Source organism: Heteronotia binoei, chromosome 7 (genome assembly GCF_032191835.1).
Source record: "Heteronotia binoei isolate CCM8104 ecotype False Entrance Well chromosome 7, APGP_CSIRO_Hbin_v1, whole genome shotgun sequence".
Lineage (NCBI taxonomy): Eukaryota > Metazoa > Chordata > Lepidosauria > Squamata > Gekkonidae > Heteronotia > Heteronotia binoei.
In genome coordinates this window covers 26,085,086-26,112,017 of record NC_083229.1, presented here as the reverse complement: position 1 = coordinate 26,112,017, position 26,932 = coordinate 26,085,086, and the positions used below count along the sequence as shown (strand labels likewise).

The window sequence follows — 26,932 nt, the reverse complement described above, 5'->3', positions numbered from 1 at the left end:
GGTCTGATCTTTTGGGGGCATTTAGTTATCACTCTTTTGCAATACAATACGGTTCAAGGTACCCTGGAGGAATCGCATCAGGAGACAGAATTCTCAGCCACTATATCTGATAGTAAATTGGTTGGCACCCAGGCAAATAATAAAATCAGGACCTACAAACAAGGGAATGGGTCTCCCCAACTGGGGTGGTGGGGTAGTTTTCAAGTATACAGCAAAACGCACTATATGAATTAACCAGCAAAGGGAGGGGGGGCAAATTAGTGTAATGAGTACTAAATATGCTCCAGGAGGCACTGAATGTCGAGAGGAGTTTAGAACGAAAAGCGAGCGCAGGTCAGCCTTCTCAAGTCCTTGAAAGTTTATGGCATCTTTGAGGAGGAGATGGGGGATTTCTAGGTTATCCCAGTGTTGTGAATGCTGACGCCATGGGAGAAGACCAACCACTGATGTGCCTTCCTTTTTCTTTTGCCACCACCACCTAGGGTTGCCAAACCTCCACCAGGGGTGGGGGAACCCCTGCTTTTGTGGGGCACTTCCTCACCACTGGAGAGTGGGGGGAAATCCAACCCCCAACTGGCCCAGAAGGTGATGTGATGGTGTCACCTGGAAGTGACATCATCACGTCACCAATGTCACATGGTGACGCTCTAGGTTTCGGGCAAAACTCTATGGTAAAGATCAGCTACAAACCATAGCATTTTGCCCAAAAAACTAGAGCATCACCCCAAGATTGGTGACGTGATGATATCACTTCCTCCAGGTGATGTCATCCTGGAAAGGACCCAAGATCCCCCCCCCCATCAGCTGCAAGGCAGGACCTGGCAACCTACCACCACCTCAGGTAAAAATTCAGTCTCTCTGTCTCTCTCATGGGGTTGATGTCATAGAGGTGTCTTACTTTGCCATGCCAAGTAGCCATTGTAAAGAGGACTCTCTCTAAGGAACCAACTGTATTTCTACAAGACACAAACTCAGGGTATACAGGTAAAGGTAGTCCCCTGTGCAAGCACCAGTCGTTTTTGACTCTGGGGCGACGTTGCTTTCACAACGTTTTTACGGCAGACTTTTCACGGGGTGGTTTGCCATTGCCTTCCCCAGTCATCTACACTTCCCCCTCCCCAGCAAGCTGGGTACTCATTGTACCGATCTCGGAAGGATGGAAGGCTGAGTCAACCTGGAGCCGGCTACCTGAACCAGCTTCCACTGGGATCAAACTCAGGTTGTGAGCAGAGGGCTCCGACTGCAGTACTGCAGCTTTACCACTCTGTGCCACGGGGCTCTTCAGGGTATACAAGGCAGGTCTAAATACAACAACAAAAGGAAAGTTAGTAACTAGGTACTTACAATCCATGGCATATCTGGTCTTTGTTGGTTGCATGGTGCCCCCTCCCCTAGGCGCACTTACAACCTTCTTTAGCATCATTCCACTCTGCCATCCTTCATGGCAAACTCATGGCCAAAACTGCTTGCGAATAAAGTCACTGTTTACTATCCTCAGTTAAATAACCCACATATATATAACCAACACATGAAGCTGCCTAATACTGAATCAGACTCTTGGTCCATTGAAGTCAGTATTGTCTACTCAGACTGGCAGTGGCTCTCCAGGGTCTCAAGCTGAGGATTTTCATGCCTATTTGCCTGGACCCTTTTAAGCTGGAGATGCCAGGGATTGAACCTGGGACCTTCTGCTTACCGAGCAGATGCTCCACCACCGAACCACCGTTCCTTCCCTTGATTAGTAGCAAGAACAACAGTCAGCAATGGAAACTAGTAAGGCAGCCTATTAAAACATACATATGTATTTTTATTGTACCCTTCCTTGATGGGATTGTACCTGATGTGGTAGGTGAGTGTGCCCATCTTAACATTTGAACGGATGGCTTATTTCTGATTCCCTTTCCTTACATTTCCTTAGAATACCTGATTATAGTATAGACTGGTATTGCATGGAGCAAAGGCCAAATATCAGTGCAGAGAAACAAGACAGAACCCACATTGTTGCTTCTGTTCCTATTGGCTGGTTTCACAGGACCGAAAAAGCCCGCAACACAAAATTGTCCCAACTTACAAGGCAGCTCTCATCGTTGTCAGGCCGGTGTGGGATGATATAAGACAGAACAGAAAGTGGTCCGTCACACTTGTCAGCCGGTTGGTTGAAATCTAAACAGCTTGTTATGATGCTGTAGTAATGGGTTGGAACTGGGATCGAGCTGCCTTCCACGTACCTGGGGGAGAGGAGAGGAAAAAAACCAAGTTTATAACAGGTTTATAGTTGACACGGGTGGTGGTGTTGGGGGGGTGGGATTCTGATTGAAAGATGATGACCAGGTTTGCTACTAAGGGCTAAAGAGCCAGTTTGGTGTAGTGGTTAAGTGTGCGGACTCTTATCTGGAACAACTGGGTTTGATTCCCCACTCCTCCACTTGCAGCTGCTGGAATGGCCTTGGATCAGCCATAGCTCTGGCAGAGGTTGTCCTTGAAAGGGCAGCTGCTGTGAGAGCCCTCTCCAGCCCCACCCACCTCACAGGGTGTCTGTTGTGGGGGAGGAAGGTAAAGGAGATTGTGAGCCGCTCTGAGACTCTTCGGAGTGGAGGACGGGATATAAATCCAATATCTTCTTCATCTTCATCTTCTTCTACCATATGCTTTTTAACAAGTTGGCTTTGGGCAGTTCAGGTTCCCTCATTCAGCTCAGGACCGCGGTGTCAGGGAAGCGCCTTCCTCCTCCCCCAGTGCCTTTTCCCCACACTGTAACAACTCCATGGTGTACTGGAATCCACTGCTGCAGGTGGTGGCAGCTACAAGCAAAGCCAGTTTCAAGAGGGAATTGGATAAACATTTGGAGCAAAGGTCCATCAGTGGCTATTAGCCACAAGGTATAGATGGAACTCTCTTTCTGGGGCAGTGATGCTCTTTATTTTTGGTGCTTGGGGAGGCAACAGGGGGAGGGCTTCTAGTGTTCTGGTGGACCTAATGATGACACCTGGGGGTTTTTTTGGCCACTGTGTGACACAGAGTGTTGGACTGGATGGGCTACTGGTCTGATGCAACATGGCTTCTCTTATCTTATGTACTGAATACAGTTCCAAAATGGGACAGATAATTCCTCCCAGGGCCATTTCAGTGTGGGGAAAACAGTGTGAAAGGAAGGTAGGACCCCCGCCCCCCCCCCCACCCAATGCTGTGGTCCTGTCAACCAGGCCTCTGCAGATGACATTCTCCATAACTGCTGTGAGAAAAACTACTTGGGGCCAGAGAACCGAGTCCTGACCCATTAGCATGTTGTGAAGTTTGGCCCTGATTAAAAGGTAATACTACTTGTAGTTAGCATTTATACACTGTTTGAGAGTATTCAAAGTGTTCCAAACAGTGCAATCTTAAAAACACTTTTCTGGGAATAAGCACCAATAAAGAGGAATCAGAACAAGTGTACTTAGAATTGATTTCTTAGCCACTGAACTATGCCTGCTTTGGTGTAATGGTAAAGTGCGCGGACTCTTATCTGGGAGAAGCAGGTTTGATTCCCCACTCGTCCACATGCACCTGCTGATGTGACCTTGGGTCAGCCACAAGTTCTCTCAAGGCTGTTCTGCTCAAAAGTAGTTCTGGGAGAGCTCTCTCAGCCTCACCTACTTCAGAGGGCGTCTGATGTGGGGAGGGGAAGGGAAAGGAGATTGTAAGCCACTCTGGTACTCCTTCAGGTAGCGATGGGCGGGGTATAAACCCAATCGCTTCTTCTTCTCCTCTTTTTTTTTTAAGATATTCTGCCCTGGCCCAGAATACAGAAGAAAGTCTCCTCGCTGAGCCATCAGTAACCAGTTTAAACTTGTGTGTGTGTGTGTGCGTGCGTGCGCATGCAAACCTGTTTTCCAGCAAACCTTGCTTTGGTATATAGATGCGGCCCCATATATCATTATCACAGCTCCCCTGTCCTGGAAAACAGCTCCTGAAAGTGATTTTCCCAGAACATGTTGAGTCATGATTTTAAAAATGCAAACACACAGTCAAGCGGAGAAGAGCTATAGCAAGGTTCAGAAGTAGCAAATCCCAAGCTAGAAACATTGCAGAGCTCTGCAGTTCTGCCTTCAGCTCTTCCGGATTCTGAGTGCTCGAGGTGTGCAGAAGCTCCACAGGTCTAACCAAGGACGGGACAGCCATTTAACTTACAGGGAAAGTACCTGGTGGGCTGCTGCCACTGGAGGTCTGCTGGTAATCACAACCGTACAGAGCCATACTTACTGTTTTACTTTGTCTGGTGTGTCAAATAAGCCATCGAAGTCGTAATCAAAAATCGGTCCAGTTATGACATTGACTCCGTTCCGCTCAGTGGCATATCTCTTCACCAAAACCCGTTGAAAGTAATTCCACACTCCTGTATCAAGAAGGCACAAGATTATCCTTAAATGAGCAACGAAGTGAGCTCTAATTCATCAATGTATAAAGGTAAAGGTAATCTCCTGTGCAAGCACCAGTCATTTTCGACTCTGGGGCGACGTTGCTTTCACAATGTTTTCACGGCAGACTTTTTTTTACGGGGTGGTTTGCCATTGCCTGCCTCCGTGGCGCAGAGTGGTAAAGCAGAAGTACTGCAGTACTGTGATCTGAACTCTCTGCTCACGACTTGAGTTCTATCCCAGCGAAAGCTGATTCAGGTAGGCGGCCCAAGGTTGACTCAGCCTTCCATCCTTCCGAGGTCGGTAAAATGAGTACGCAGCTTGCTGGGGGGGAAAGTGTAGATGACTGAGGAAGGCAATGGCAAACCACCCCGTAAAAAGTCTGCCATGAAAACGTTGTGAAAGCAGTGTCACCCCAGAATCGGAAACGACTGGTGCTTACACAGGGGGCCTTTCCTTTCCTTTCCCTTCTTGCCATTGCCTTCCCCAGTCATCTACACTTTACTCCCAGCAAGCTGGGTACTCATTTGACCGACCTCGGAAGGATGGAAGACTGAGTCAACCTCGAGCCGGCTACCAGAACCAGCTTTCACTGGGATCATCAATGCATACCTCTATAAAATATCAGCCTATCAATAAAAAGATGGGCAAGAGATTTTGTCAAGACAGACAAAAAGAAGCACTTCTTTATTCAAGAAATCATCAAACGATGGGTTTCACTGCCAGGGAACACAGGGAAGGCAGCAAACACAGAGGGCTTTAAAGGGGGACTAGACTAAGGCTGCAATCACACAAACTAAATAATGGTAAGGTAAGGTAAGGTAAAATTTTATTTGTATCCCGCCCTCCCCGCCTAAGCAGGCTCAGGGCGGCTAACAACATCTTATACAAATACAGTAATAAATATAAAAACTTTAAATTTAACAATAAAACTTAAACTTAACATCATAAAAACCCGTTAATGTATTTAAAAATTCATTAATTTAATTTCATCTGGCAGCAATGGTGGCATTCTGACGCTGATTTCTGCCGACTATGTTAACATAGGTCCTTGAAAGGACCATGTTGGCGGATCCTTAATTAACAACAGCAGTCGTTATATGCTTGTTTGAAGAGGGCAGTCTTGCAGGCCCTGCGGAACTTTCAATCTGCTCTCAATGCACTTTCAATCTGCTTTCAATGCACTTTCCAACTGCAAAATCAAGTTGTAAAGTTCCAAATGTAAAACTGTACTATCAAGAGGCAGGCCTGGTTTGGACTGTGGGTTGGATTAAAAATCCAAGACAAAGAATAGTAAAACTTGAGGCAGCAGACTTATGGATAAAGAAATCAACTAAAACAATCACAATACAAGAAAGAAAGAAGTCATATAATTGGAGATAGACTTGTGAGACTACGGTTTTCACACCGGTATTTGTTGAACCCTCCAAACTCTCAGTTTATGTCCCCGATAGAAGCTCAATACAACAAGAATACAAGAAATAAAAGTGATTTTCTAATGTATGGCAATATGGTAAATGCTCAGGGGAAAACCAAATCCTGGCAAGACATTAGAGATGAAGGAGTTAATATTCAGTGGTTGTTATATCACCAATGAGTTTCAAGATTAAAGAAGATTATCAGCAAGGAGGGTGGAGTTTTAAGAGATATGACTGAGTTTGAACAGCTGATTACAAAACAACAAGGCTTTTTTTGTAGCAGGAACTCCTTTGCATATTAGGCCACACACCCCTGATGTAGCCAATCCTCCAAGAGCTTACAGGGCTCTTAGAACAGGGCCAATCCTCTCAGAGGATTGGCTACATCAGGGGGCTTGGCCTAATATGCAAAGGAGTTCCTGCTTCAAAAAAAGCCCTGAAAAACAAAAAGATCATCAGTTACAAGGGATATACATGGTATTACTTTTAGAAACAGAAGACGTGAAAAATGTATGATTAAATGGATGCAGAGTTTCAGATAGCAGCTGCCAATGCATCAGTGGGAATGATTATGGCGAAAAGAAATTTTCACACTCAGCCAGACATAAAGAGAAAACTGGTATAAAATGTTCTTCAGATGGTCTATCACTCCAAAGGATATTGAGAAAGTAGACAAAAATTACAAAGGAAAATCCTGGAAATGTCAATATATAGGTAGAACCTTTTGCTATATGTGGTGGACTTGTAAAAAAGGGGGGGGGGGAAAGATACTCAAAGGAAATACATGGAAAAATGAAGAATATATTACAATTTAAAATCCCTATGGAAGCTAAGAACATGCTATTAGGAATATTGCCCAACAAACTACCAAAAGTTTTGAAAAGGATATTCAAATATATAGTGATAGCCGCTAAAATCATTGATGCCGCAAAATGGAAATCAGACATCTGTCCAAGTTTAGAATAACAGGAAAATAAACTTGCCAATAATGCTGTGATGGCAAAATTAACAACCTATTTGCAAAATGGATCAGTTTTGAATTTTGAGGAGAGATGGAGCGTTTACTATGCAAGCAGGAGGCAAATTTAGAATGGGAAATAGTTTCAAAATGGTATATAGATGTATTGCTATGTTATGACTCAGAAATGTGTTATGATTCAGATTAAATGACTCATTTAGATGTTATGACTCAGAAATGTGTTATGGTTCAGATTGAAAGTTATAGCTAGTATGTAGAAATGATGAAATATATAACATAGAGTATGAAATAATTAGGAAATTAATAAGAGTTGCAAAATAGATTAGTTATAAAATTTGAAATTCAAAATGTTTCAAGTAAGGACCATTGTATTCTTTAGAAGATGCAGACTAATTTAGTTTCTGCAAAAGAACACTATTGACCTTTTTTTGTTGTTTCTTATTCTCATCTGCTTGCCTCAAGCTCCAAAACAAAAGAAACAGGCAATGCCATTCTGAGACTGGCATTGCGAATGGGCACTCGACAAGAGGACCCATTGTTTTTTTCTCTACAAAGAGGGCGGGTTTCTCTCACGGACTTACATGCAAGTAGGCATGCACACAAACACGTATTTGTGACTGCAGTTTTTTGAGACAGCATCCTTAGTGATCCAGCTAGGGTGACCGTACCATTTACCCTCACTTTGTTGTTCAGTCACACAGTCGAGTCCGACTCTTTGCGACCCCATGGACAAAGTCACGCCAGGCCCTCCTGTCTTCCACCATCCTCACTACTCATTTTCAAAAACTAATTTCAAGCGTCCACAATATTTTTGCTTAGGCAGCAAGCAGCCAGGGCTCAAACACTGCCCTCTGATCTGGAACCCCCTCTCCTCAGCTTTCAAGGGTGCAGAGACCCTCTGAAGTCACTTGGTGGGTGAAAGAAATGCACCCTGCACCAGCTATGGGACATTTTTAAAAATCCACTATTGTTTCATACAATCCAGGATTAATCCCTGGCATTGATGTTCCAAACTAAATCCCAGCAAATTAGGCCCATTTAATAAAATCAATAGAAATGCAAGCAGTCTGTGGTTTAGACAGCTCTGTCAATGGGTATGGCAATTTATAAAAGTACAAGGCACCAGACCCCTGCCTGCCCCAAGGATCTCACAATCTACAGTTTGAGACAAGGAAGGTAAAGACAAGGGAAGGGACTAGAGAAAGAGGCAAGAACGTACATTAATTTCATTTATACAAGCTTTGATTTAGTATCAGCAGGGAAGAGTAATTATTGATACTAAACATCCCCATCTTTTCCCCTTGGGTGATTTAAAGTGCAATCCTAAAGAGAGTTACTCCAGTCTAAGCTCATTAAACTGAATGGGCTTAGACTGGAGTAACTTTCCTTAGGATTGCACTGTTATCTCCACAAAGATGGATGCTAGACTAGATCTTCTTCACCTCTTTATCAACACAGTATAATTACATCGGTTCTTCCTATTTTTTTCCCTTCTTTGTTTCCCACTTAGAATTCTTAAGTTTACAAAGCACAGTAAAGGGACGCCCCACGCCCACACACATATAAGAACTTAAGAACAGAAGAAGAGCCCTGCTGCATCAGATCAATGGTCCATCTAGTCCCCTATCCGCTCTCACACAGTAGCCAACCAGTTCCTCTGGAGGGCCAAGAACAGGGCACAGAGGCCGAAGCCTTCCCCTGATGCTACCTCCTGTCTCTGGGATTCAGAGGCTTAGTGCCTCTGAAGGTTCCCATCAGCCACTGTGGCTAGTAGCCACCGATAGACTTATCCTCCATGAATTTATCTAACCCCCCCCCCTTTAAAGCTGCTTATTCCTGTGGCCATCACTACATCCTCTGGCAGCAAATTCCACATCTTAATCACACTCACATCCGTCCTCCATCTTGCAATAATTTAATATGGCAAAGGAAAGATTAGCAACTTTTAGAGGACTATTTGCTCACAGTAGAACAAACAAGATTTTTCACACGGGCAACGGGCATTTTCACACGTGCAACTGAAAAAACTTTGAGCAGACTTCGGAGGATGGTGGAAGACAGGAGGGCCTGGCGTGACTTTGTCCGTGGGGTCGCAAAGAGTCGGAATCGACTGTGCGACTGAACAATAAGAAAACTGAAAAAACAAAATTTCCTCTGAGCCCCCGTGGCATTAGGGAAGAATCCAAGCACAACAATGAGATCTTTGTAGTGCAGGCAAGCATTCAATGCATGTTACAAAACCCAGAGGTCATTTGCTGTTGCTTGCCTCTGTGTCGAGACCCGGGACTTCCTTGGTGGTCTCCCATCCAAGTACTAACCAGGGCCAACCCTGCTTAGCTTCTGATATTCTTTGAGAGGAGGCTCGCCTGTGCCAACCAAGTCAAGGCATGCAACAACCCATTCTCCAAATTTTGCCATGCATTAATTATCGTTGCTCTGACCTGGGGCCACCGTAAATTGGCGAAACTTTAGGGCAAGAACAAAAAATTATTCAGCATTATTTCAAAATACAAATACTGATGAGCCAAAAGCTGCTTTCACAAAGGCAAAAAAAAAAAGAAAAAGAAAAAGAAAAATCGGGACAAAAGGTACTTACTTTTGAAGGCAGGATACATGGGGACAACATTTGTTATTAGGAAAGCATCATATTTTGCTTCTGCCGAGGAACTTAGTTCTGGAAATAGAGGAGTTAAAATATTCCATCAGAACGGCATGCAATAGTTTCGCAAACCTCTGTGTATATACAGACAGGGCTAGAAGAAAACTAGGGGAGGCTGCTGAATTAGTGAGGGTTTCTGCTCATGCTAGAGATTCTTTCAGAAAAGGTGTTAGAGGCTCAGAATAGCCCTCTGCCTTACCTCAAGAAGTCACTATCTCGAGAAGGATGGAGATGAATGCTTCTAGTTCAGGGGGTCCTCAACCTTTTTGGCACCTTTGGAATTCTGAAACAGCATGGTGGGCATGGCTTTTTTTGTAGCAGGAACTCCTTTGCATATAAGGCCACACACTCCTGATGTAGCCTTACAGGGCTCTTAGTTCAGGGCCTACTGTAACCTCCAGGAGGATTGGCTACATCAGGGAGGTAGGTGAGGCTCAGGGTGGGCACAGAGCAGGGTGGGCACAGGGTGGGCACAGAGCACCAGGGAGGGAGGGAAGCAAACTAGGTGGTGTCGTGGGCAGCAGGAGGGGGGAAGCCCAATTTGGCACCCCCTCCTCCCGGCACCCTAGACAATATGCAAAGGAGTTCTTGCTCCCCACAAGCCCTGATAATGAGTGCAGCCACCAGTGGCAGCCTGAGGGTGAAAAGCACCCCAGGCAAGCTTCCTGCCTGCCTCCTCCACTGCTGCCGCCCCCCCCCCCCCCCCACTGGCCCTCGTGGTGCCGCAACATGCTCCGTCGCTCGCCGCCCCCCCCCCCCGCACGCCACCCACCTTCCCTCCCTCCCCAGTGCTGCAATGTAGTGCCGAGCCGTGCTGATGCTGGGCCCTACCGGCTTCGATGCGACCAGCGTGCCATCTAACACTTTGAAGTACGCGAGAGAGAGAAGGCTTCTCCCCTCCTTCCTGGAACCAGAAGCAAGGGGAAACAAAGCCTTCTTTTGTGCATACTTCAAAGCGTTAGATGGTGCGCCGGCTGCATCGAAGCCGGTAGGGCCCAGTTTTGGCACGGCTCGGCACTACATTGCAGCACTGGGGAGGGAGGGAAGGTGGGTGGCGTGCGGGGGGGGGGGCAAGCGACGGTGAGGCTCAGGGTGGGCATGGAGCACCAGGGAGGGAGGGAAGCAAACTAGGTGGTGTTGTGGGCAGCAGGAGGGGGGAAGCCCAATTTGGCACCCCCTCCTCCCGGCACCCTAGACAACCGCCTAGTTTGCCTAGTGGGCAACCCGGCCCTGGCAGCCACCAAGTGGCCATCACAAAATGGCTGCTGCAGGAGGAGGAGCCAAAGTATCTGACAAAGGGAGCTTTGCCTCTGGAAAGGTCATACTCCAAAAATTCTGTTAGTGGTCTCTAAGGTGCTACTGCACTCAAATCTAGCTGCTCTACATGTTTGTTAGGAGACTGTCCTGAGAGCCTATAAGAGCTTAGAGAAGGTGAGAAAAGCAGAAAGGAGGTTGTTTGTGTATAGAAATGGCAGGAATGGAACAGAACTAGACAGAGGCTACTGTCGATTGGTTGAAGCACCTCAGGATGCAGGCTTTCTCTCCAGAGATGTAATATGAAGTAATATGTTCTCTCCCACACAGTCACACATCCCTACTTCAGAACTCAGTCCAAATCTCCAGAATATTTACATGTTTACACAGACACGTGGACGTGCACATCAAAAATCTATAGACTTTGTGCCCACACAGCTTACGGGGAGGAAAAAGGAATCCATAGGACATCTGCCTATCCACTCTGTAAGGTGTACAGCTCTGGCTATTGCTTGGAGAAATGCGCAAATCCGGTCGTACACAGTTTACCAGCTGCTCTGGAACACCAGACACTTCTGCCTGAAAGGTGAAGGAGAAAAAAAAATAAACTAAATACAAGGGTGGAAAATCACTTGAAACATATTGCTTGTTCGATAGCCCTGTGTTTTACCTGGGGACAGCTGATGTGGTCTAGCAGTGAGACTGAAAACTGAATGTCAGCCTGACAAATGCAAGCTCCGCTTATGGATTTGTTGGCTTGCCTTGGGCAAATCAATATCTGTGAAGCTGAAACTACAAAAGTCTTGTGGCATCTTATATTGCTTAGACTGCAATAAATTCTGTAGTCTTTATGGTACTGCAAAACTTTGTTTTGGCTGCTCCAGGCTATTATGGTGATCCCTCTGGAATTTATATAGAAAGTAGATACCACAAGGACTTACAGAATAAGATTTTATGATAGCAAGTTAAAGGGTAACAGTTTGCAGTTTGCACGCCACTAAGTGCTGTGCTACATTTTTTTACAATATAGGAGATGTACATTTCGTTATGATAAAAAAAGTGGAGACACAACACTAGAGAGTATTTTTTAAAAAAAATGATTCTGCAGTACTCTGTCTCCAGCAAGAGTGGGTAGCAAAAAATGGTACCAATTGGCCCATTCTCCTTTGACTATGCTCACCTTTGACAGAATTTAGCAAGCCTCTGGCAGCCCAATTAATGTGCTGTATTTGAGGAAGCAGATGTTGCTTTGTTTTGTCAGCTTGTTGCTATCAAGTCACCATTGACTTATGGTGATTCCATAGGGTTTTCAGGACAAGAAGAAGAAGATGAAGATATTGGATTTATATCCCGCCCTCCACTCCGAAGAGTCTCAGAGCGGCTCACAATCTCCATTACCTTCCTCCCCCACAACAGACACCCTGTGAGGTGGGTGGGGCTGGAGAGGGCTCTCACAGCAGCTGCCCTTTCAAGGACAATCTCTGCCAGAGCTATGGCTGACCCAAGGCCATTCCAGCAGGTGCAAGTGGAGGAGTGGGGAATCAAACCCGGCTCTCCCAGATAAGAGTCCTCACACTTAACCACTACACCAAACTGACAAGAGATAAACAGAAATGTTTTGCCATTTCCTGACTCTGCACAGAAGCCCTGAATTTCCTTCATGGTCTCCCATCCAAATTCTAGCCAGAGCTGATTCTGCTCAGCTTTGGAAATTTAGCCTGGGCTATCCAGGTAAGGGCTCAGTACACATATCTAAATACAGAGCTTTTTCTGAGCAGGAATGCATAGGAACACAGTTCCAGATGGATTGGCATTTTTGGGGGGAGGGGGATGGCCTAATATGCAAATGAGTTCCTCCTGGGTTTTTTCCTACAAAAAAAGTCCCATGTGAAACAATGGTGCAATCAGGGTGTGTGGCCTAATATGCAAATGAGTTCCTGTTGGGCTTTTTCTGGGGGGGAAAGCCCTGCCCAAATACAAAAGTCACATCGAGTATGAAGGGCACACACTTGCATTTTTGGCTTTTGCTCCATACATGCTCACAGCAGTCAGGAAGTACAAAAGGAGAGTGAGAGAGTCATACCCTTGGCCTTAACAGTTGATAAGTACAGAGGCGGGTAACCAAGATGACTAGAGAGTTGGAGAACCTTTCCTGTGAGGAAAAGCTGAAGAGTCTGGGATTCTTCAGTTTAGAAGACAGATAGCTAATTGATAAGAGGTTTATGAAATTGTGCACAGGGTAGGGAGACTGGCCAGATAGAACTTTTTTCTTCCTCTCCCCAAACACTAGACAGAGCATCCAATGAAGTTGACGAGCAGGATGGACAAAAAGAAATACTGTTATGAGTGAATGTGGCAGGGCTTTTTTTTGTAGTAGGAACTCCTTTGCATATTAGGCTGCATCTCACAGATGTAGCCAATCCTCCTGGAGCTTACAGTAGGCCCTGCACTAAGAGACCTGAAAGCTCTTGGAGGATTGGCTACATCAGGGGTGTGTGGCCTAAGATGCAAAGGAGTTCCTGCTACAAAAAAAAGCTCTGGAATGTGGAATTCACTGCCAGAGGATGTAGTGGTGTGGTGATGGCCACAGGCACAGACAGCTTTAAAAGGGGATTTGAATTGGCAAGGATAACTTTTTCTCCCTCTCCCAACATACTAGAACCTGAAGGCATCCCATGAAGCTGATGGGCAGATATAGGGCAGATAAAAGGAAATACTTCTTTACACAAAGAAGTGTTGTGGAATTCACTGCCAGAGGATGTCACAGGCATTTATGGCTTTAAAAGAGGATTAGATCGATTTATAAAAGGATAAAGTCTATCAATGGCTGCTCACCCTGGTGAGTAAAGGGAATTCCCACATTCCAAGGTAGTAAACCTCTGAATCCCAGTGCCAGGAGGCAACCTCAGGGGGAAGCTTTGGCCTCTATTCTCCGTTGTTGGTCCTTGAGAGGAACTGGTCTACTCTAGCAGGGATCTTCTTATGTTCTTATGAAATGTAGGTATGTTTTGTAGGGCTGCAATCACACACACTAAATAATGGACTTTCAATCCACTTCCAATGCACTTTCCAACTGGATTTTGCCAGTTCACACAGTAAAATCCAGTTGGAAAGTGCATCAAAAGTGGATTGAAAGTGCATTATTTTAGTGTGTGTGATCACAGCCTATGTGTGCCTACCCAAGTGGAAAAGGTCAAGTAGGAATTGGCCCACCCAACCGATTTATATCTAGTACCACCTGCTACCCTTGGTTCTTCCTTCATCCTCTTTTCCACCATCGCAGTTCAGAACTGTAAACACCTCAGGGCAAGGATCAATATTTCAGTGCTCCTCTTGTGTGCTAATTGATTCTTGCATTCATATTTCCAGCTATTCTGTTTTTGTTTAGTTTTTATGACAGCTGTTGTATAATAGGAAATACTTTAAATGGATTCTTAATCCCCCCCCCCTTGTTTTACAGTTAATAGTTTTCACAGCATCACTATAAACTGCCTGAAGCATATTTTTAAAAAACAGGACACTACAGGTTCTAAATATTTTAAATAATACTCTTTTTTTGCTTCTGTGAGTCTTTAAAACACCGTACAAATCAGTAGTGATATGCAGATTAATCATACCGCATAATCTCTCTAAATCTGAATGCAAATTCATTACCTGGCCAGTTGCAATATGTGCCTTCATGGTAAAAGAGGACTACAAATTAACAGATGTTTTTCTACGTTTCAAAGGATTCTCTTGTTATGTGAAAGTCTTCACTAGTCAGTTGGACACAGTGCATAATTTTATACTCCTTCCAAAGCTTATATATATATAAAAGGTAGTCCCCTGTGCAAGCAAAAGTCGTTTCCGACTCTGGAGTGACGTTACTTTCACAACATTTTCATGGCAGATTTTTTACGGAGTGTTTGCCATTGCCTTCCCCAGTGATCTACACTTCCCCCTCAGCAAGCTGGGTACTCATTTTACCGACCTTGGAAGGATGGAAGGCTGAGTCAACTTCAAGCTGGCTACCAAACCCAGCTTCCGCCGGGATCGAACTCAGGTCATGAGCAGAGCATAGGACTGCAGTACTGCAGCTTTACCACTCTGTGCCACGGGGCTCTTTTTACCAAAGCTTATACCCCATATGAATTTAGCACTAATACTTTATGGGTCGCCTTCCCCCCAACCCCATCCCAAATGGAATCAGGCAAACAGAGTGACCTGTTTTGAAATGGTATAAGAGGTCCAAAGAGGCATCAGGAATGTTTCGCTGTAGCCACTTTCAAAGTCATGATGATGCAAGATGCTATATTTTGTACGATAAAGAACAGCAGGACGGCCATAAAGGAGGTGTTTATCTGCAAGGTAATAAGAAGGAGGCATGGAACAAAGAGTTAAATACATCCATAATAGCTATTTTGTAAAGGTGGTGGGCGGGGGGAGATAAAGTCCTTAGGCTCCACACCCGTATATTCAGAGAAACTTTATTGCGTTGGTGTTCAGAGCCGGTGTAACACAGAAGTTAAGAGTAAGCTAGGAAGTCCTTCATTCAAGTCTCACCATACTTATCAAATCACTATCTGGCCCCTGGGACATTTCATTAATTAGGCCAGGTATGCAACTGAATGCATGCAGAGTGCGGTGGCTCAGTGGTAGAGCATCTGCTAGGAATGCAGGAGGTCCTAGGTTCAGGCCCTGGCATCTCCAGTTAAAAGGATCATGCAGCAGGTGATGCATAAGTCCTCCATATGAGACCCTGGACAATGACTGCCTGTCTAAGCAGACAATACCGACTGTGATGGATCAAGGGTCTGATTCATATCATGCAGATCCACGTGTCCAATCTCAAGTCCCTGATAAGGTTATCCGTATAATACACCTGCTTATGTTTTAGACGCACATATAAACCATCTTAGGTACAGATCTGAAAACGTCATGAACAAAGCTGCTCTCGGAGAAGTCACAGGGTGCTTTCACAAGGGGACTGTTTGCAAGTGGATTTTGCTATTCTTACACAGTAAAAATTGCAAAGTTGCAAAGCATATTATTTAGTGTGTGTGAACACACCCACTGTCTCAGCCTCCCATCTACAACATGAAGATAATAACATTCACCCACTTTCAGGGTTGCAAGGACAGTGTACAGAAGGCTATGGGAACAAAGTGCTGCATAAATACAAAGAAAGACTTATTAGAGAGCCAGGGTGGCATACGGGTTAGAGTGTCAGTCTAGAACCTGGGAGATCTTGGTTTGAATCCCCATTCTACCATGGAAGCTCAATGGGTGGTCTTAAGCCAGTCATAGACTCTCAACCTAACCTACCGCACAGGGCTGTTGTGAGAATAAACAGGGGGAAACATTGTGAGCCACTTGGGATCTCCACTGAGACCCAAATAGTGGGGCTTAAATAAAGTAAGTAAGTAAATAAGTACCTTCACCCAATTAATGGCATTTGAATTGATGAAGCTGCATTTTCTCCTGGTCGATTAAATCTAAATCTATTTGCTTGCAAATAAGCACCTTTTTCAAATACTGAAGTAAACATAACACACCATTTAAGGTACAACAGATCACAGTTCAAAGCAGTCCGGTTAATAGTCTAGCAAATGCAATCCTAAAAAGGGTTACTCCCCTTCTAAACTCATTGACTTGAATGGATTTAGAAGGGTGAAACTCAGTTTAGGATTGCACTGTAAATATACTTAAACAGGTAATACACTCAGCCAGGAATTCTAGCAGGAGCTCCTTTGCATATTAGGCCACACCCTCTGGTGTAGCCAATCCTCCAAGAGTTTTTTGTAAGCTCTTGGAGGATTGGCTACATCAGGGGTGTGTGGCCTAATATGCAAAGGAGCCCCTGCTAGAATTCCACCCCTGCACTCAGCCTTCTGAATGGGAGACTAATTGGGAATCATGAGCAAGTATAATAATGCTTTTTAATATCTTCTAATTTGATACTTCAGCTAACACACCAAAACCACACATACTTTCAAAGAGCACACTTAATGCCTGGTCATTTACCTGATGGGTAAATCTATTCGGATTGGGGCAACATGCCATTTCCCCTATATAAATCCTTCCCAAAGTGCAATGAGCCTCATAATTAGAAAGGATTCAATATGACTGGGGCAACAGGAGTGGGGATAGGATTCAAACCCTCTCCAGTATCAAGACTCCAATCCAGATTGGGTCTCTTTCTGTTCCTTTGAAATGTTAACTCTGCATTGCATTGACTTCCACAGTGTACTCTGCCTTGAGGCTTGGTGAGAAAGGCCGATGATAAATCAAGTAAATAAAATAAAGAATCAAATCATCTAATCACAGATCTCCCACATATCATATAATTTGATTCCAAGGTTTGCAGGACGAATCATTATATGATTGTTGCTGCATAAAAGGAAAGGAAGGGATAAGGAACAAATCTGTATTGTTTCCTCCCCACCTCAGTTCAGAAACTCCCTAAGGGGGAAAAAAAGACAGACCTGATGCACATAGTGGGTTGGATCCTGGTGCAAAAGGGAGCGGGCGGTCCCCTTTGGCCACCAAAATGGTTATGCTGGGGATGTTGGGACCTGCACAGACAAAAGACATGTGAGATGGGGGATGCAGCATGGAGGGAAATCTGGAGAGATAGAGTAAGAAAGCTGGCTGGATCCAACCCGTATTGTACATAACCCTGCTCTGTTCCGTACCCAGCAGGGCACATTCGACCTGAGCTTTCCTGCCAAGGCAGAAGAAGGCAGCCTGATGCATCTTGTAGGAGAAGGCAAAGTGGGCTTGCCCTAGGAGGGGTCTACCAGGAGAACAAATCACCCAGACAGCCAGGATTAAGTGCTAAGGCTATTCCTATAGATCGCAATAGTTCCTCCAGGTTAATAGCATAATTCTAATATTTGCTAGATCACAGTCTGATTCTATGGCAGCACATATTTAGGGGGGAAATGTATGATTGACATGTATATCACAAATCAGGACAGCACGTGGTAGCAATGTTCTGAAAGAACAAAGACAATTAACATCAGCATAATTCACAATCCCAATGTTATCGAGTAAAGACTAATATTGGCGGATTCTTATTAAATGCCATATTTACAAAAGAACAAATTATGAGTAGCCATAAAACCCAGGAAGGTGCTTTAGCAAACAAAAACTGGTGATTTGAATATGATTTCCATATTAAACATTTAAACCTAAACATCTGGGGATGATCTGGGATTCAAATATAACCTCAGTATTAAACTCACTTGAGCAGCCTTGAGCACACAGCACACTCTCTGCCTCAATTCCCCAATTGTAAAATGGGAACAAGTGTTCTGCCTCACTGTGAGAATGGAAAAGACTACTGGTCTCATTGAAAGAATACACGCACACACTTCTGGGAATTTTCTAGTCTACTCTGAGTATGCAATATTTTTTTAAAAAAAAAATATCAAAATTTCAAGTTAAAAAGAAGTCTGAAGATTTGGTTGGTATATTAATTTTCTTGCCACTTGCCATGTACTCAGATGTGCATGAGAAAATAAAGACTTTATGTATGACATTTGCCTCTGTGGCCTTACCTTCCGTTCCTTTGACATGAAGACGCCTATTGAGTTCGTCCAACTTGTTCTATGAAAAAGAAAAAGACTGTAGCAGATCAGGAGCTGAACTAAAACTCTTATTAAGTAATAAATAAAAATAAATAATGTTCCATTTCAGCAGTTTATCTAGCAAATCAATGCTACTCCTGAGAAAACAATTCTTGATAATGATTCCTAATTCGTGAAAGCTATGTTATACTACTCAGTACAGAGGTCTGCTACATTTCTAGCACAATAAAGAATCAGAAGAGATGCCCAAACTTCTCTAAGGGTGTAATGTACTGAAGTTGGAGACGTTCAGATGGCAACATGCTTTATTAGCAAGTACATCACAAAAAAAAGAACATGGCGGGGCCGGGTCCCCTGTTATATACCATATTTTTCGCACCATAAGACGCACTTCCCCCCCAAAAAAAAGTGGGGGGGAAAGTGTGTGCGTCTTATGGAGCAAAGGTACCGTACGTACCTTCCTCCGGGGGGGGGGGGCGATCCGCTGCCTCCGTCCCGGCGCTTCCCCACGCCTGCCTGCCTGGCTCCAGCTCTGATGCTTACAGCAAGCGCCAGGATCTCTCCCTCCGCCCTTCGATCCCAGCGCTTGCTTTAAGCATCAGCGCTGAAGCCATGCAAACAGGCAGGGAGAAAGCACACCGCCCCCTCCACAGCCGGCGCTGCGAAGTGCTGGGTTTGCAAAGGGGGCGGGTGCTTCCTCTGTGCCTGTCTGCCTGGCTTCAGCTGCTGCTTATAGCAAGCACTGGGATTGGAGGGCGGAGGGAGCGATCCTGCTGTAAGCAGCAGCTGAAGCCAGGCAGACAGGCACGGGGAAAGCACCCACCCCCTCCGTAAACCCAGCACTTCGTGAGTGCTGGCTGTGGAGGGGGCGGCGTACTTTCTCCGTGCCTGCGTGCCTGGCTGGGAGACAAGCGGTGAGATCGCTCCCTCCGCCCCCATTGCAAACCCAGCACTTCGCAGGGAGCGATCTCGCCGCTTGTCTCCCAGCCAGGCACCAGCGTCTAATGGTCCGGAGCGTCCAATGGACCGAAAAATGTACATTTCCCGTAACAACCTTCTTCCTGGTCAGGTCCAATCCTGGCCAGTTAAACTTCCCGCCGCTGATCACCATAGGTGGGCTGCGTTCGTCCCTTCCAGGCACCGCCCACAGGTGCGCTGTGCTGTACTTTCCAGGATGAACGCGAGACACAACACTCCTCCCCTCCTAGTTAAAGATACATAGTCTTTCGAATGAGCGGGCGGCTGTTGCTCTCTGAGCGACCGCCAAGGTTCGATCTGGGGAGCTGGGGCTGCTGCCTGGGGTTCTGTAACTGCTGGTTCCCGCTTTGGGCCATGGTCGGCAGACTGACTGACAGAAACCAAGGACTGAAATATTGTTACAGTTTCCTAGCAAACCCCGCCCCCCCCCCAAAAGCCACCAAGATTGCAGAATGCTGTCTCTCGAGATCCCAGGGAACATACACTTCTTAAAGCTACAGATGTTGCTTCTATTTTTTTAAAAAAAGATTTAATTCTTTTTTGCAAACCTTCAGCTTTCCTCAGGTATATATCCCCCAACCTCAGTCTGTTCCTTGTCCCACTCTCTGGATTTTGCAGGCAAGCAGATTGAGAATGAGGTGCAATGATAATAGAGTCATGTGAAAACTGGACCTGTTTGCCATTTCAGCAGCAAAAGACAAAGGTTTACATTTTAAAAAACCTTTATTGTGGGTTGTTATGCTGATGTTCTGCCTCGATGTTTCTACTTGCTTTTCATGTAAACGTCTTATGGACTTCACAGCCATCACTAACATGATATAATCATTCTCACTCTTATTAGCCTGAGACACTCCTTATTTAAGGTCATGCTAGCAATGAATAGGGCTGTCAAGCCCCCGGTCTGGGCAGGGGTTCTTCCACCCGTGAGGTTCCCAACCTGCTGGCCCACATTGGGCCAGAGGGGGGAACTTCCCCCAATGTCACTGGCCGCTCTAGGCATTTCCAGGAAAACTCTATGATTTTTCTGGATGCTCTAGCATTATGGGAGGGGAAACTCTATGGTACAACAGGTACAACAGTTTTTCCCTCCCAAAATGCTACAGCATACAGGAAAACCATAGAGTTTTCCTGGAAATCCCTAGAGCAGCCAGCATACAATGTCACCAGCATGATGATGTCACTTGCAGGTGACATCATCATGCCCCGTGAGAGAGAAAGGTCCCCCGCCAGAGTCTGAAGGGGATTTGGCAACCCTAGCAATGAATGATAACAAACTTGTTGGAAATTTGCTTAATAAAACAGCAGCTGCCACTACTGTCCAAGTGGTGACTGTAAGGGAAGCTTTGAAGTTTCTAGTTTCACCCTGTTGGAGGCAGGGGTGACAGAAATGGTCTCCATGTAGGTGGACAGCTGCTGTTTTATCTCCTATATCTTCTTCCCCCACAACAGACACCCTGTGAGGTGGGTGGCGCTGAGAGGGTTCTCACAGCAGCTGCCCTTTCAAGGTCAACTCCTGAGATAGCTATGGCTGACCCAAGGCCATTCCAGCAGCTGTAAGTGAAGGAGCAGGGAATCAAACCTGGTTCCCCCAGAAAAGAGTCTGCACACTTAACCACTACAAACTGGCTCTGTCATATTGCAAGAAGACAGATTCAGATGGGCAGCCATATTGGTATGAAGCAGTAGAACAGAGCAGAGTCAAGTAGCACCTTTAAGACCAACAAAGTTTTATTCAGAATATAAGTTTTTGTGTGCTAGAAGCACACTTCATCGTGCAGTAGAATGAAATGGCACACAGTCCTAAATATAGGACTTTCTCTATATTTAGGACTGCTTGCCATTCCATCCTACTGTCTGATGAAGTGTACTTAGAGAACACGAAAGCTTACATCCTGAATAAAACTTTGTTGGACTTAAAGGTGCTACTTAACTCTGTTATATTGCAAAAAGAGTTAGTCCAAGTCCCAGTAATATTAGGCATATTCAGTCTTGGCCATATTGTTATGAATTGTGTTTATTGGTCTACTTTTAAAAAGATTTTAATTGATGTGCATGTTTTTATGCTGTTTCCCGCCTTGAGCCTGCCTTGGTGGGATGGGCAGGATATAAATCCTATTCATAAAATATAAATAAATAATAAATAAATCTGCAATTCAGAAGATCTACTGAGTTTTCCATTGGACAATGGCTTATAGCAATGCCTGGTACCATCACGCATTTCAAGGGTTTTCTTAGGCGGCATTAAAAGGTAGTCACACGGGCTGCAAAGTACTAAGGCAGGGGTGTCAAACATCTGGCCCAGGGGCTAAATCAGGCCCCCGAAGGGCTCCTATCAGGCCCTCGAGCAACTGGCTGTCATCTGCTTCTTTCTCCCTCTCTCTTGCTTCCTTCTGTGTAACAGCTTGCTTTGCAAGGCTTGCTCAATCACACAGGAGCTACAGAGCAAAACCTCTATTTTCTCCATTGGCTAAGGGTCCTCCCTTGGGGAGGAAAAGCTTGCTTTGCCAGGCTCTCTCAATTGCACAGCAGAGCTACTGAGCCAAGCCTCTCTTCCTTCTACTGGCTGAGGCTCCTCCCCCTCCTGGTCCCCTGGGGAAGGAAGGAAAGAGCCAGAGCTTCCTTTGCCCAGTTCCCTGGATCCCATGAGAGAAATACAAAGCACCTTTAAGACCAATGAGTGCTAATGTTTTAAGCATGTTTTAAGTTTTTTTTTAAAAAATCTTTGTGTTTGTGTCCTTTATAATGTTTATCTCTGCTATCTAATCTTAAATAGGTACACATATGACCCAGCCAACATGACCTCATTTATGTCAGATTCAGCCCTCATAACAAATGAGTTTGACACCCCTGTACTAAGGGTTCGCCATGAATTTACCTTGTCATCACACGTACATCCCAGGTCATAGTCAGATGAAGCTGTTGTAGCTACAGGATAGAGTGGCCTAGCAACTTCATCTGGCAGGGTTGGCTTAAACGTATTGCTCCGAAGTAGATGATTTAAACTTCCATGAGTCCCATTGTTAGGGGCAGGCTTTAATCCAAGAAGATCTGGCAAGGGATTAAAAACAGGGGGGTAAATGGCTGCACATAAGATCTGCTTTGGATGGATGGATGGATGGATGGATGGATGGATGGATGGATGGATGGATGGATGGATGAATAAGAACATAAGAGAAGCCATGTTGGATCTGGCCAATGGCCCATCCAGTCCAACACTCTGTCACACAGTGGCCAAAAAAACCAGGTGCCATCAGGAGGTCCATCAGTGGGTCCAGGACACTAGAAGCCCTCCCACTGTGCCCCCCTCAGTTTATCCAAAGTGGGTGGATGGATGGAAGCTTGTTGCTATTATCTGGACTGCAAAATATAGTACATTCACCCTATCAATATGCATCTGACCAGCTTGATTCTACATATCCATGCACTCCATCTTATGGGTTCGATCTAGGGTGAAGGGAAGTGGGTTTTACTTCTATGGCACCATTGACACAACAAAGGTCAGCACTCAATTGTTTTCTGCAGGAATGAATGCTATACATTCATCTAGGATGGTCTCAATGAGAGACCATCCTGCACTATACTATTTCATCCTGCACTATACTATTTTATTTATTTACAAAATTTATATCCCACCAAGGTGGCTACAGCTCATTTACCCTGTGCTATAACAAGTCATTGACCCTGTCCCCATCTATGCCCGGCCCCATGCCATAGGCATTTTCTCTCAGCAGAACTAGAATATAATGTTAGAATGGAAAAGAATTAAGGAACCTAATGCAGTTAATCAATTCCTACAGGGAAGGGGGGAGTGGGACCAGTTCCTGAGGACAAAATTGCCCTAGAATTCAGACAATGGATCTCACATTTGCACAGAGCCCCACAAATACAAATGCTTCAGGCCCTATCTGTGTATATCAGTTTTGCATACAGATCATATATATAGGCCATATTGGTTCAACAGGAACTACTTGTGTAGGCTACGTGTGCTGGCAACTGTGCATACCTGAACTTGGGTGTATTTCAGTTGGATGGGGACAGGGCAGTTTAGGTAGTCCATAGCGCACAACATACTGGATATTTAACTTTTGTGCAATTTATCATGTGAAAATTTTACGATTGATCTCTGTGCAATCTGCTTTATCTCTCAGTGAGAAAGGCAGACTATCAATATCGTAAATAATAACTAAATGTATTAACCGCTTCGAATAAACCGAGACCGATTTCCCACTAGGGCTTGTTCCGAGCGGAGAGCCCTTTTGATCCCGGTGCTTCGCTCTGTTTTGTACAAGTTGCCCCGGAGCTGCTAGCTGGTGTGCCATTCTCCCGCAGCAAGCAGAAACCGCTTGGAAGAAGATCCTGCTTGCTGCGGAAGAGTGCCGTGCCAACTCGCAGCTCCGGGGCAACTTGTGCAGAAACGGAGCAAAGTCCTGGGAGCAAAAGGGCTCTCCACCCGGAGCAAGCCTCGTGTGAAATCGGTCTGATTTAACCAATATGGTATTTACAGATACGGCATACTCTACAAGATGCTCCGATGCAGTATTACAGCAGAGTGAAATTTCTTCTATTTCCCTGCCCCCCTCCCCCCCCCAAAAAAAAGTATACAAAAGGAAAGGAGGCATTTTCTGTACTCTGTGCCCCCTCCCAATTCACAGGGCAACAAAAACCAAAAAAAAAGTGAAAGTGCAAGAGTGTGGAAGTGTGATCATTATAAGTCCTTTGATGCCTTTTTCCATTTGCTTCAGGGAATTAATAGATGGTCCGTTGTTTTCCAGGCTGAAAGGTGACTGACAACTGCAAACAGACCTCAGACCAAGCATTCAGCCCTTCAGCCAAAATTTGCAACAGAGCCATGCTCAGAGACAAAAAAACCCAATAAAAATTACAGACCGGTGATGCCAGCAGAAGTGGAAATTTAGGTACAAGTACATGGTATCATGTTATGGAATGTAATTTTAAAAAAGATGCTACTTACCACACATAACATTGTAAAGTTCTATATTTTCAAACGGGGGGACTTTTGTTCTGTATTTAAATGAAGGGCCATACCCTACAAAGACAGTCTAAGAGATAAAATGAAGAAAAGAAATTAAGCTAAAAAAATAGGGTTATCTCTGTGTGTGCACTACAATTCCATATAAGCACAGGAAAACCCACAGTGTATTTGGTATCAAATTTATTATCCTGAAAATCAAGTATGTAATATTTTTAAAGCAAGATTTGAGCCCTTATGAGTACAAAGACAGGTTTAAAAGTATGTTGATAGCTGGTAGAAATATCTGAAGCCAGAGAAAAGATTGCCTTAAGGGCCTCTTTATGCATTATGCAGGACACAGGCTGGAAACAGGGTCCTCACCTTGTGTCCTAACCAGGGCTTTTTTTGTAGCAGGGATTCCTTTGCATATTGGGCCATACCCCTGATGTAGCCAATCGTCCAAGAGCTTACAGGGCTCTTCTTACAGGGCCTACTGTAACTTCAGAAGGATTGGCTACATCAGGGGTGTGTGGCCCAATATGCAAAGGAGTTCCTGCTACAAAAAAAGCCTTGTCCCAACATTCAGACACGAGTTTTGGGTTCTTTTCGATTCCCACAATTCAGATCTTGACTGTGGTACACATAGAGAATGGGCTTCGGTCCTTTGCCTGTGCCATTTTCCTGACCTGAAAAAGGTCCCAGTGGGCATCATTTCTCAAGTATTGCTCCCAACCAGAAGTTGCTAAACGCACCATGTGTAGATTGCAAAATCCAGCTCTTCTTGGTGCAAAATGTGCATTAATATAGAACGGTGACTTTTAAAAGTATATCATTCATTCTGACAGCCTTGAATAAGAGTTTGCTGAAACTTTACAAACTTTGAAACAATATTTTCACACAGAGAGGCTGAAATCCAAATAAACTACTTTACTTATATGTGGAAAGAGGTTCTTGTGAGATCATACACAGGCATTATACACCGCCCACAAAGCTCTTCCCATGTAAAAACATTACACAAAGCAGACACTTCAAAATACTTCCTCATGCAGTTTTAGAACAGGTTTATTTTAATGCAGTTACAGGGGAGTGCTGGACTGCATCTTATGTAGCTACGATTCATTACTATAAAGTTCTGTTTGTGCTAACAACAATGCCCATTTTAGATTCCCTTATACTACCACCACCATGTATTCTGCAGCCCCTACCTGCATGCTATTAATCTTGTTGTCATATCCATGGTCTCCTTGGAAAAGGCACTTTCCATTTATTTTCTTAAAGACATCTCCAGGCCTCCTAAGTATAAAAGAAGACTTTCTGTAAAATTGTCCCTGAGCTCAAATAAAGCTAGATACAAATTCTGCAACATATTCTAATGAAATAGTGAAATAAGGTCCTTTGTATTCTTAGGCTAGGGATGGCAAACTTTGGCATTCAGAGGCATTCACTCCAGACATAAGAACATAAGAGAAGCCATGTTGGATCAGGCCAATGGCCCATCCAGTCCAACTAGGGTTGCCAATCCCCAGGTGGGGGCAGGGGATCCCCCGGTTTGGAGGCCCTCCCCCCGCTTCAGGGTCATCAGAAAGCGGGGGGAGGGGAGGGAAATGTCTGCTGGGAACTCTGTTATTCCCTATGGAGATTTATTCCCATAGAAAATCATGGAGAATTGATCTGCGGGTATCTGAAGCTCTGGGGGGGGGCTGTTTTTTGGGGTAGAGGCACCAAATTTTCAGTATAGCATCTAGTGCCTCTCCCCAAAATACCCCCCAAGTTTCAAAAAGATTGAACCAGGGGGGACCAATTCTATGAGCCCCCAAAGAAGGTGCCCCTATCCTTCATTATTTCCTATGGAAGGAAGGAATTGAAAAGGTGTGCCGTCCCTTTAAATGTGAGGGCTAGAACTCCCTTTGGAGTTCAATTATGCTTGTCACAGCCTTGATCTTGGCTACACCCCTAGTGTCTCCTGGCTCCACCCCCAAAGTCCCCAGATATTTCTTGAATTGGACTTGGCAACCCTAAGTCCAACACTCTGTGTCACACAGTGGCCAATATATGTATGTGCATGTGTATACACACACACACACACACATATACATACATACATATATACACACACACACACATATATATATATACTGTGGCTAATAGCCACTGATGGACCTCTGCTCCATATTTTTATCCAATCCCCTCTTAAAGCTGGCTATGCCTGTAGCCGCCACCACCTCCTGTGGCAGTGAATTCCACATGTTAATCACCCTTTGGGAGCTGGAAGCACCTTTTGCAGGTCAACCTGACCTCTTCGTGATGGCTTGTGCAGAAGGGCGGGACTTGGAATAAAGCACTCTTACATACATTGAATAATGCACTTTAAAGTCAATTTCAGTGCACTTTGCAATCAGATTTCAGTATGTAAAATGGCTAAATACACTTGCAAAAGATCATTAAAGTGCATTGAGAGTGAACTGAAATTGCATTATTCAGTGCTTGCTATTGTACTGTAGAAAACTAAGTTGGCACATACGGTACATTTTCTAAATAAATTAAAACCGAAAGTGAAAAAGCACACTGCTCTCCCAATATTCTTGACTCTACCCTGTCAATCATTATCTTTTTTTTTAGGACAATGAGTAACTGTAAAGGATGAGTATAGAAATAACACAGGTGATTTCCAAACCATGGTTGAGGAGATATCTAAGAACATTTT

At 44.7% G+C, this 26,932-nt stretch overlaps 1 protein-coding gene across 4 annotated transcripts in view; it reads right to left on the bottom strand.

Annotated features, from left to right (window-relative positions):
- Positions 1-26,932, bottom strand: part of ENPP2 (ectonucleotide pyrophosphatase/phosphodiesterase 2) — a 107,697-nt gene that overhangs the window by 5,915 nt on the left and 74,850 nt on the right. For 2 of the 4 annotated variants that reach the window (XM_060243271.1, XM_060243273.1), the window contains 10 exons: positions 25,434-25,521; positions 24,229-24,316; positions 22,132-22,304; positions 18,249-18,297; positions 17,172-17,261; positions 14,911-15,047; positions 11,151-11,286; positions 9,391-9,468; positions 4,243-4,375; positions 2,072-2,228 (listed from right to left, as the gene is read on the bottom strand). In XM_060243271.1, the coding sequence (XP_060099254.1) occupies positions 2,072-2,228; positions 4,243-4,375; positions 9,391-9,468; positions 11,151-11,286; positions 14,911-15,047; positions 17,172-17,261; positions 18,249-18,297; positions 22,132-22,304; positions 24,229-24,316; positions 25,434-25,521 (1,129 nt within the window). The remainder of the gene's footprint in view (positions 1-2,071; positions 2,229-4,242; positions 4,376-9,390; positions 9,469-11,150; positions 11,287-14,910; positions 15,048-17,171; positions 17,262-18,248; positions 18,298-22,131; positions 22,305-24,228; positions 24,317-25,433; positions 25,522-26,932) is intronic. The other 2 variants (XM_060243272.1, XM_060243274.1) reach the window with 1 other exon arrangement.